Here is a 10533-nt window from a genome sequence, read left to right as displayed (position 1 = left end):
GCCAGTGGAGTTTCTGTGAGTGTGTTTCTTGGCAAAAAGATGATCGGCGGCAAGTGCGCCGACTGGACTAGATTGGACTGGACTTCGCGATCACTAGAACTGCTTTGGACTCTGGGACTTTGCTGCCGCCAAACACTTCCGCCAGAACCGTATCGCATCAAACACCGCTCCTCCACGACTCGCATCAAACAGACGAAATGGCGTGGTTGGCGCTATCAGAAGAGAGCAAGGTACGGAGATGGGCAGGCAGAGAATCTCTGCGAGGAGCAAGAGCTGATCGAGTAACAGGAGCGCATCGCGAGGGTCATCGACCTCTCCAGAGTAGCAATCCATTAGTAGGGCCACCACCTGTGAAGAAAGAGACTGTCATATCTGATTGAACATCGTACAGTGGCTACCTTCCTCTGATCATCTACCTGGGCTACACACGAAGCAATCCACGACCGTCATTGATCAGGTATGTCGAATTGGGTGTTGAAGATGGAGGTGTACTGGGCTGATTGATCGCAGACTCTTTTCTCCTCTGGCGCAATAGACGACTCTGGAAGGACTGTACAGATACGAGGGCGCCGACTTGTACAATATTTGGACTGGGATGAGCATCGGACTCTGCGAGGGTCGGGTCAAGAGAAGCAGAAAAGCATAGCAATGGCGCATAGGGTGTGCCGCAGGTACAAATTCTGCATGATACCAACTTTCTACTCAGATGCTTCATGAGACTATTCGGATGCTGCAGACATCGAGTGCCTGCTGTTCAATGATTTTCTGTCGCATGATCCACTTCTGAAGCTATGCCATACTACGTATAAAATACAAGTCAAGGGGGTATCTTGCATATCATGCTTGTGAAGAAGACCTGGTCTAATCAGACCATTTCCTAGCCCTTTCAAATGCCGCAACACCATCGCTAGGCTCCACCTTATCCTTCGGAATGCTAGCGCTACCATCTGAATTGGTCTTGCGATGCTTGTTCGCTTGAATCGATCGCCTGCTTTGATCAGAAGGACCAGATTCGCCCAAGTGAGGCCCATGAGGGCCGGTCCGACCACTATCTACCATCTCCTGTGTGCGCTTCATAACTGGAGGCTCTGGCACCATAAAAGCGGATCCAGAACGATGTGTAAGATTGGAGAAGCCTGTGGGGTCGGAACGCTGTGTCATGACAGCCGCGACAGAAGACGAGCTTTCATCTCCAACACTGTCCTTCTTTACATGATGCCGTGCCGTGTCTTGGAACGGCTCGTTGTCAAATGACGTCTGCGCTGGCACAGCAGCATTCTATCTCTGCTGCCTCAACGCTGGTGCAGGTAACCCGGCGGGCGGTGGTGGCAGAGCCGAGTGTCCTGGCAAGCCCATGGGAGGTGGAGGAAGAGTCGCAGGAGGTGGTCCGCCAGGGAAGCCGGGCTGCATGCCTGGTGCAATACTAGGACCTCCATAACCAGCATTGGTTGCCGGAGGTCGAGCTGGAAGACCAGCTGCTGAAGGCGGAGCTTGGAGAGGAGATTGATTGTAGTTCCGCGGCGGCTGATTTGGAAGAGATGGAGGTGGTTGGGGCATGGCATTCGGTGGCACTCCATATGGCGAAGGAGGCATGTGCGAAGGTGTCGGAGGTGCATTGTATCCTGGATACCCTCCGTATGCTGGTGGAGGTTGAGGAGTCGGTCTCGCTCCCATTCCATTGGGCGGTCCAACGGGATACCCATTGGCCCCAGTCATGTTCACAGGCGTCATGCTTTGCGGTGCATTCGGTGCTCCATTGGGCATAATAAGCGCAGCGGGCAGCGCAGGAATGGCAAGTTCGACGCCATGTTTTCTCGCCTGCGCAGCCAGTGCTCTCTCTGCATCGTCACCATGTCGCTCGCCCTTGCCATCCTTCTTATACGCGTACTGCACTGTGATTTCCTTGTTCATGAGATACTGTCCGTGCATATGCTCAATTGCCTGATCAGAGGCTTCAAAGGCGGCGTAGCTCACGAAACCGTAACCTTTGGAAAGGTTCGACTCGTCTCTTGCCACCTTCGGTGCAGCCACGAGGGGACCAAATCTGCTGAATGTCTCGTAAAGCACCTTCTCGTCCACCATGTTGTCCAAATTGCCCACGAAAAGCTCTGCTCCCACGCCAGCACCACCTCCCAATCCTCCTCCTTCGCCATTCGGACCTCTCCTGTCGGCAGAAGCCTTGTTGACTCTGATCGGCTTTCCGTATAGGCGAATCTGGTTCATGATTTTGCAGGCATAGTCGGCATCGTCTTCACTGCCAAACTCGACGAAGCCATATCCTTGGTGTGACTGTGTGACTCGATCTTTGGGCAAATGCACATTAATGACGGGACCCGCCTGCAACATCAGCTCCCATATCAGCGGATCGGTGCATCGCTCGTCGAGATTGCCAATGTAGAGTGTGCTGTCCTTATCTTGCTCCCAGTGGCGAGAACCAGACATGTTGTTGGGGGTAGGTGTGGATGTTGTGGTTGTTGGCGCAAAGGACAAAAGTTGCTACGTGAAGGAGATATTGACTGAGAGTGCTTACGTAACTCCAAATCAAGGATGTAGCTTGTGAGCACTGAGCAGGAGCCTGGAGGTTGGCTCCACTTCCTTTCCTACCTGGTACGTTACCTAGTAGCTCTATACCAGTCCCTTGTTCAAACCGTCGCATGCGCCGGCGACAGTTTTGAGGGCAGGGAGCCCCAGAACCTCTTCTACTTCACTTCTGTACTGATTACCGACTCAGAGCCACAATCATCTACCACATCGAGCACATCTGCGCCCAAAATGGCCTACCTCTTCTACACCTTTGTCTTCTTATTCCTCGTAGTCGCGACTGGTAACTACGTCTCTACTCGCATCTATTGTCATACTATTTCTAACACCGCTTCAGCCCTTTACGCAACGCGCAATGTTTGGAAACCATACGCGCCTCCCATCCCGTACCTGACCGCTCCAGGCGAAATTCCCGACTGGGCGTACAACATCTACGATCGCATAATGGCCTACATCGATCGCTGGCGCTACTCCGCGTTGCCCTCCTCCTTCCAAAATGAAGCAGAACAAGGCTTCCACTCTTCAAACTTCGATATTGCAGAAAACATCGAAGGAGAAGATAGTAGATCTGGCCTGTCGGGACAGCAGAAAGCGGAAATTTACGGAATCATGAGAAGACAGGGTGTCACTTTTGATGAGGCGAGAAGATTATACACCGAGAGACAATTTGCAGCCGCGGGAATAGGACCGGATGGGAGGCCGTTGGATCGGAAGGCGGTGGTATTTTCTTGATTCCATTGTGTCCCATGTCAAAGGGAAGAGGGCATGGGCTTCTAAGAGGATTTGAGTCACAGTACTGTAAGGTCTACCGAGCATCTTCTTGTTAGTCTCTCCTGCTTGGAGCAAGCTAGCGGAAGGCTGTGAACGTTGAGTTGGAGTTGGGGAAGGGAAACAGCGATCCATGCTCAACTATCGCAAAAGCCATCTACCGTTAGTACATGAATGCGAACGCGGGTCGTCTTCACACTTCGATGATCATCAACCTCCCTAAGATCGATCCCTCTTCGTGAACTGATCAAACCTGTCCCTAATACCAAAATGTGGCATGCTCGGCTTCCCTCTCAATTCCTGAAAGTCCGGCATGAGGGACATCCTCTTCTCCTTCGCAGCACCTCCAGAGGGCTCATTATACACTTTCTCCAGTAGTTCTGCTCCTTTGATCTTGTCCACCTTGTCGAATCGCGTCTGACTCTTGGAAGAATCGAAGAACTCTTCGCCTTTGCCTTCAGCGGCGAGCATCATCAGATCAGTAGTTTGCCGCAATGAAATAAGACTTTCCAGTAGCACAGGCGCCTCGGGGAGGGCTTCGACAAATTCAACGAGATCGTCGATGTCGAGCTTGAATGCAGTCGCAGCCTGAGGAGAGATATGTCGCACGTTCTGGTCCAGAGGTAACTGAAGGAGTGCCTGGCTGATGTGGTTTAAGGCCTCGAAGTAAATGAGCTCTTTGATCTGTTCTGGCAAGCCGAGGAGAACGGAACTCATGATGTTCGACAGATATCTAGTCAGCTCCTGGATGTAGGGGCTGGCGGTATCTGGTGTATAAGTGCTCGTCCACTCGTACTCTGCAGTGTCGATCAAGTCATCAATTTTGCTGTTCACGAGCTCGAATATGCGCTTCTCGGCTTTTTTCTTGGCAGAATTGAACTGGTTTGTCGCGTTGAGTTTGATAGGTCCGGCAGCACTACTGCTCGATCGTGCTTCGACCAGGAGGCCTTCCAGATCAGTGCATGCCTGTTCGAAGTGATCTAGGTTGGTCAAGATCTGGACAATCTGGCCTGGATACTGAGAGGACAATCGATCTACCAGGCTACGACACACCTTGTCGACCAACAACTCATCCAGGCTCTCCTTTAACGTCTTGTCTATGACCGTAGTATGGCGAAAATGGTCATCCGAGAACAGGTAGATTTGGTTGAGAAAGTTGCGGATATCAATGCAGACGAGAGGATACATCTGACTGAACGGAAGCACACATGGATATGTTATCTCCTCGGCATTCTCCTGGCCTGCTGGCGGCGTGTACCAGGATACTGAGATGACTTTGGTGTACTCGTCGGCGTTATTGATCGGCATCGGCATGTAATCATCAGTGCTCACAATCTGTCACACCATTAGCTCGAGTCAATGGCTGTGATCCGAAGGACTAACCTCTTGAAAGTCATCGCTGAATCGTCTCTTCAGCAGCGAGCTGTACTTGTCAAACAAAGTCAGGAGTAATCCGTCTAGGCTGGCAACAGAATACCCCCAGCTGTCCATGGTCTGGATGAAGAGCGCAATGACACCCTTCACCTTCAAAAGCCTCTCGTCGTTGTCAATATGATGCAGTGCGGTGCTGATAAGCGACACCGATGATTGGCACATGCTCTCCCAAAGCTCGTCAATATCACTTTGAGATCGAAAGTTCTCGCTCTTTCGCATGGTAGCTTTCTCAACGATGGCAAATCCGGCAATCCCCTCAAGCAGACCGCTCAGACTACTGTTGTCGTCCTCGAGCAGGTTGATGGTCTGTGGAATGAGCAGATCCTTCTGCCTTCGTCGGGTCGCAGCATAATCCGCACGAAACTTCTCGGTCTCGCCCAGAGCATCATGTATATGCAAGCACTCGAATAGAGGCGAGAAGTCAACTTGTACTTCCTCATTATTGAGAACATCGAACTCCTGATCCTCGTCAGCGACTAGCTCGACTGCAGAATTCAACCCGAAGGATCCCATGTAGGCATCCCTATCTCCGCGTTCTTTCTGACGAGCTCGTCTCATCTCGGTATGGTAAAAAGCTACCTCGCCCAAGAACTGAGAAGTCTCCCGAATACGGTAGAGCCAGGTGTGTAGGTCCTGGGTGACGGCTTCTGCGATCATACGCTGCGTTGCGGGCACAGAACGCTCAATCATTTCGGCAATCTTGTACCTGGTGACTTCACGAAGGTGCACATTTTGCAATTCGTCAAGCGCACGAAGTGCAGCGTAATGATTCTTCTTCCCGAGCAAGTCATGGACCTGGTTAGCTAGACGGAGCACTTCGAGGCAGTCTTTCAGTGCTTGCGTTGCATCGTCAATATTCTGACGCACGCTGCGAGAGTCGACGAGTGCCTTTTTCTGCTCTGCTAGCTTCTCTGTACTGGCCTCGATGCTTCTGCTGAGCTCCATGATCTCAGAAGTCAACGTGACAGTTTCCTCCCGCACCGACTGCAGCTGATTGACACTGGTGATGAACTCTTGGTGATTGGAGTTACATATTGACTCAATCTGAGATTCCCGATCGGCAGAGACATGGTTGAGTGCATGAATTAGAGGCGTTACTTGTGTTTGCGTCTCGGCATGTTTGAGAAGCGGTATGAGCTGATCCAGGTAGTCTGACTCCGAGGATGACAGGATTATCTGAGGCACAAGTCAGTGCATCTTCCTAGGAGATCAAGAGTACCATTACGAGCACGGTGCTCGCTGTCTGCATTGCTGGCACACTTCGACCGCGGTCCAAGCCGAGCTCAATATGACCCATCAAGCGTTCCAGCAGACATCGAGTCAATGCAGCTCTCATGAGAGCTTAACGCCGGGCTATTACTTTGAAACTACATACCTGCTGCACCGCTCCAGTCAGATCATCGTACTGCTCGGCGATAAGTCCTGGCATAGCAAGCAGGAAGAGCGGAGCTATTCGCCCGCAAACGAGAGAACCTCCGGAGAAGCTTGCAGCGGCGTGCCAATGGCTCTCACCACCTCGCTTCGATCACTCAGCGCGAGGTCCTCTATGTCGTAAACGGGTACAAGCTTCTAAGTTAATCAAAGTACTTTCCAGGGCCCAGACACTTTGCAGCAGCTATACGCCTTCTTCAACCTCTGAGAACTGCGCAAGTCTGGTCTGACGCAAGGGATATATTGAGATACTAGTAACGTAAGGTCCTGGTCAGCAAAATATCGTGGTATGTGGTGGGCAGCGACATCCATATCGCAGTTGGTCACAGGGACCGACGCAGCACGTACAGGTACTTGACAAGATCATACGCGATCCTGGTATTACTGTTTCTCGAGATCAAGCTCAGTACGCGAAGATGATGCAGGAAGCGTCAGCGTGCTGGGCTCAATACCGCGTGTTTGGGACGAGGGGATTATACTCAGATGCGAACGCGTGAGGTTCCCAGCTGCTCCCCGTTGCTTCCCGAATCTCCAAAACGCTTGGCAAGTACCCCTGTCCAGCAGGGACCCAGCGTTGTGGTTAGTTCCCGGCGCTAAAAATCGATCAGACCCACTCCGTGAGCTCTCGCACGTGCCCAATATCAAAATCCGGCTGAAGATGGAAGCATAGTATTCATACGTGGGAAGAGGAATTCCACTATATCACTAAATCACGTCCAAACTAAGCAGATTCTTCGTCCATAATGAATGACCCTATCGTGCCGTATCGATTCATCTATACTGCGAGGCCCTGCTCGCAGCGACTAGACCGTCGTGGCGACTATGAGCAGTCGCGCTGAACACATGGCAGGTACGAGTGGGCCATGTGAAAGTCGGGGCCATTTACGGTCAGGGCGAGTAGCTTCAACAAGCTGTATAATGAGCATTTCTCATGCTATAGATACACAACGAGTTGGCTGGTCCTCGCCGCAGTCTGCTCTCCCTCATGCTACCCATATATCGTGCTGGAAGGTGGCTGATGTTGCACCTTCAAAGTCGAGGGCAAAGCAATCCTTCTTGTCCAGTCGTGCACGTGGACGTTATACCCTGTAGCTCTTGCCGAGCATCCTCCCTCCCGTTCTCCACATAAGGAAGTGCATATATCTTCGCCCTCGCTCGCTCTTCCTTTCTCTTTTCTTCTCCCCAGTACAAACCAGTCTTTCTCCAGGAAAACATTGGCAGCAACACCCTTTTCTGTCCAGTATATCCTCCCCCTACACTCAGCAATACACCCCCAGCTGCATATCAATCTTCCAGTTGGTCGACCATCGACTCACCGTCTCCGTTGGTCGTCGTTTGGTATTGCTACCATCCACCATCCCAACCATCACTTCAGAGGCACGTACAACGCATACAGTACAGCTCTCATAGAAGCAGCCTCAGCTACTACACTCGCTGTAAGTCCTCTCGCCAGCTTTTTTGTCGGTGCACCACTAACTTGCTCGCAGAGAAAAGTTTCTGCAAGTCGATCGTCGCAACCTCTCTAAGAAACATCATCTACACCGAGACAAGATGGTTTCCAACAACCGCAACGCGGGTGGCATGACCAAGCGTGAGGCTGATCTCCGCATCGCCGTTCCACGGCCGTCATCGTAAGTCCTCTCCTTTCGCTGTTCCCGTCACCGCCTTGACCCAACTAACCACAGACATAGGTCCAAGCAGAGCTCAGCTCACCAGCCAGGCAAGCCGACTGCCCAGTCTTCGCATGCATCGGCATCGTCGCAAGAGTCCAAGCACGGCAATGTCAACGGGATTGGCAACTGCCTCATCATCCCTCAGAAGAGTTCGCAGCAGCTGAGTGGTGAAGCAAGCAAGTTCGAGCCCGAGACCAAGTCGACCCAGGGCCCATTTCTTCGTGCTCTCCTCCACGACAGTACTCCAGAGGACACCACGTTGGTCATGGTCACCAACAACAGTGGTTCCGCACCGGTCATCTATCAAGAGATATCGCCGATCGGTACTCGTTCTGAGCATGAGGGCAGCACGTTTCCGAAGATCTTCTCCACTGACACTGGTGGCACATTCATCGGCAGCCACTATGTACAAATCCAGAACATCCAGAGCGTCGAAGACCTCAACGATGGCATCAAGAAGACTGCCAACGAGGTACGCCGCTGCCTGCCCCCTTGTTGCATTGACTTGGCTGACATGACCTTGCAGTGGGACCATACCCAGAAGCTGGACATCTTCGACACCAAGGTGGCCATGCCCGAGCATCGAGGCACACCATCGGCATTCATCGCGTTCGACGATCTCCGTGATGCTGATCTTCTGCGCGAACGCACCGATGCCTGCAAGCCGCAGTGGCAGGTCAACTACGTGACTCACGGCGAGTACGACCAAGCAATCAACAGTATTGACAATGCCCCATCCAAAGCTCGCTTCTTCGAGGGCCAAGCCCTGTTCGTTGCCCGACCAGCAGACCACTCAGCATCCAAGAACGAGCTGAATATCCCCGAGCTTGCTGAAGGTCTCATCAAGCTTGCGGGCCAGTTTGGTGAAGTCGTCGCCTTCAACGATGTTACTCAGGAGAATGCTGGAGAGTACCACTTTCGTCTTGAGTATTACAAGATGACCGCTGCGCGCCGTCTGCTCAACAACGTGAACGAAATGGACTGTGAGACCGTTGGTGTGAGTACATTCTGCAACCATCGGGCTGAACATTGCTGACATGACTGCAGCCTTTCTACGTGATCGCGCAGCCATACAACCACGCTCGCTCCAGCGACGTTGACCACGACAACGAGTCGTACTACACTGGCACCGGGTCCCAATACGCCGGCACCGAGTCTCGCTACGCCAGCACGCCTCACCTGCCTATGCCCAGCGAAGTTGGCGAGATTGAAGTCAGCCCGAGCGGACGTACAGCTTGGCGATATGGCCCAGATGGAGACATCATTACCGAGATGCCTTCGAAGGTCGTTCCCAAGGTCGTTAAAGACCATGCCTTCGGCACTGGCTTCCGTCAAGAGCAAGTATACCGTGGCGGTCGATACCCTCCGCCGGTCCAGGCTTCAAACCAAGGCTTTCAAGGTCATCACGGCCACCCAGCTCAACATGGCTACCTGGCTCCTCAAGTCTTTCCAGGTCCTTACGTCCATCCAGGTCCTCACGGCTACCAAGATCCTTACAGCCATCCAGGTCCTCAGAGCTTTCCAGGTTCCGACGTCTGCCCAGGTCCTCCCGTCTGCCCAGGTCGTCACGTCTGCCCAGATCGTCACCCCTATCCAGCTCCGCACGGCTATGCAACTCATCACAGCTTTCCACCTCAGCACGTCGCCTCATCTCATCACGGCTCCCAAGGTGCCAACTACACGTACTCGGGCCAGTACAGCACCGGCGCTTCGGGTGGACCTTCTCGGCGCAACGATACATTCCACCGTACACCAATGCACAACATCCACGGCCGTCGAGGATCCAACCAACGCGACACCGGCACAGAGCCACAGTCGATCAACGTCGACACCATCCTGAAGGGCTACGATGTGCGCACCACCGTGATGCTTCGCAACATCCCAAACTGGTGGCACTGGACCCAACTCAAAGAACGCCTTGACGGCGTCATCCCAAACCAGTACGACTTCTCGTACCTGCGCATCGATTTCCAGCGCGACATGAACGTCAGCTACGGCTTCATCAACTTCATCGACGCCAACCTCATCCCGCCCTTCATCAAGGCCATGCATAATACAGAGTGGCAAAAGGGCCACCGCCCTAAGCGGGTCTTCGAGTGTTCGTACGCGACGATCCAGGGGGTTGACTGCCTCATCGAGAAGTTCCGCAACTCGGCCGTCATGGACGAGACCCCCATTCACCGCCCCAAGCTGTGGTATACAGCCCTCGACAACGTCCATCCGGCCTTCATCGGCTATGAGCGGCCCTTTCCAGGGCCAAACAACATGTCAAAGGCTCAGCGGAGCCACGACAACGCCGGCGCCGTTGGTCTGTTCCCCCCTCGCTCGGGGCACCGAAGCGACCGCTCCCACCGCTCCCAGTGGGACCGTGGCACCGGCCACCAGCAGCAAGAGGACGCCGCGCTCTGGGGCTACCAGAACTACGTTGCCGGCCCGCCGGCTGTCCACCCTGCCGCCACCATGCCACCACCGCGCAGCATGATGCAGTACCAGCCCGGCTCGGGCTTAGGAGAGCAAGAGGTGCCGCGTGCCTTCTCCGCCGCTGCCCGCCACCAGGAGGGCTCTGCTGGCGCTGCTCGCGGTGGCCGCGCTGTCGGCGGACAGCAGAATACCCGCCGTTAGAGGGGGCCTGGGCAAATACTTGTGTGTGTGTGTGTGTGTGTGTGTGTGTGTGTGTGGTCGGTCG

At 53.5% G+C, this 10533-nt stretch overlaps 6 protein-coding genes across 6 annotated transcripts; 3 read left to right on the top strand and 3 right to left on the bottom strand.

The window, feature by feature from the left end:
- Nucleotides 1–113: 113 nt before the first annotated feature.
- On the bottom strand, nucleotides 114–2449 carry SEPMUDRAFT_126335 (RNA-binding domain-containing protein). The gene is made up of 4 exons (XM_016902056.1): nucleotides 511–2449; nucleotides 392–457; nucleotides 289–335; nucleotides 114–230 (listed from the first exon to the last, which is right to left on the bottom strand). The coding sequence occupies exon 1, from the start codon at nucleotides 2440–2442 to the stop codon at nucleotides 1279–1281; it is 1164 nt and encodes a 387-aa protein (XP_016760084.1). The 5' UTR covers nucleotides 2443–2449; the 3' UTR covers nucleotides 114–230; nucleotides 289–335; nucleotides 392–457; nucleotides 511–1278.
- On the top strand, nucleotides 198–500 carry SEPMUDRAFT_46917 (Tom7-domain-containing protein; the record flags this gene model as incomplete). The annotated part of the gene is made up of 3 exons (XM_016909020.1): nucleotides 198–230; nucleotides 289–335; nucleotides 392–500. 3 exons carry the CDS (start codon nucleotides 198–200, stop codon nucleotides 498–500), a joined length of 189 nt encoding a protein of 62 aa, XP_016760086.1.
- Nucleotides 862–1161, bottom strand: SEPMUDRAFT_117917 (uncharacterized protein; the record flags this gene model as incomplete). The annotated part of the gene is made up of 1 exon (XM_016901383.1): nucleotides 862–1161. One exon carries the CDS (start codon nucleotides 1159–1161, stop codon nucleotides 862–864), a length of 300 nt encoding a protein of 99 aa, XP_016760085.1.
- Nucleotides 2450–2640: 191 nt separating the features above from the next.
- Nucleotides 2641–6630, bottom strand: SEPMUDRAFT_87355 (exocyst complex component Sec15). The gene is made up of 5 exons (XM_016910441.1): nucleotides 6523–6630; nucleotides 6119–6425; nucleotides 4693–5919; nucleotides 2879–4644; nucleotides 2641–2824 (listed from the first exon to the last, which is right to left on the bottom strand). Exons 2-4 carry the CDS (start codon nucleotides 6170–6172, stop codon nucleotides 3529–3531), a joined length of 2397 nt encoding a protein of 798 aa, XP_016760082.1. The 5' UTR covers nucleotides 6173–6425; nucleotides 6523–6630; the 3' UTR covers nucleotides 2641–2824; nucleotides 2879–3528.
- SEPMUDRAFT_142165 (uncharacterized protein) lies at nucleotides 2773–3273 on the top strand (the record flags this gene model as incomplete). Its single annotated transcript, XM_016902990.1, has 2 exons — nucleotides 2773–2824; nucleotides 2879–3273. 2 exons carry the CDS (start codon nucleotides 2773–2775, stop codon nucleotides 3271–3273), a joined length of 447 nt encoding a protein of 148 aa, XP_016760083.1.
- Nucleotides 6631–7130: 500 nt separating the features above from the next.
- On the top strand, nucleotides 7131–10524 carry SEPMUDRAFT_149782 (RRM_2-domain-containing protein). Its single transcript, XM_016905765.1, has one exon. It carries the CDS (start codon nucleotides 9033–9035, stop codon nucleotides 10467–10469), a length of 1437 nt encoding a protein of 478 aa, XP_016760081.1. The 5' UTR covers nucleotides 7131–9032; the 3' UTR covers nucleotides 10470–10524.
- Nucleotides 10525–10533: the final 9 nt, after the last annotated feature.

The sequence above is a fragment of the Sphaerulina musiva genome (genome assembly GCF_000320565.1).
Source record: "Sphaerulina musiva SO2202 unplaced genomic scaffold SEPMUscaffold_6, whole genome shotgun sequence".
Taxonomy (NCBI): domain Eukaryota; kingdom Fungi; phylum Ascomycota; class Dothideomycetes; order Mycosphaerellales; family Mycosphaerellaceae; genus Sphaerulina; species Sphaerulina musiva.
Note: the sequence above shows the minus strand (reverse complement) of the source record. Positions and strands in the feature narration are given on the sequence as shown.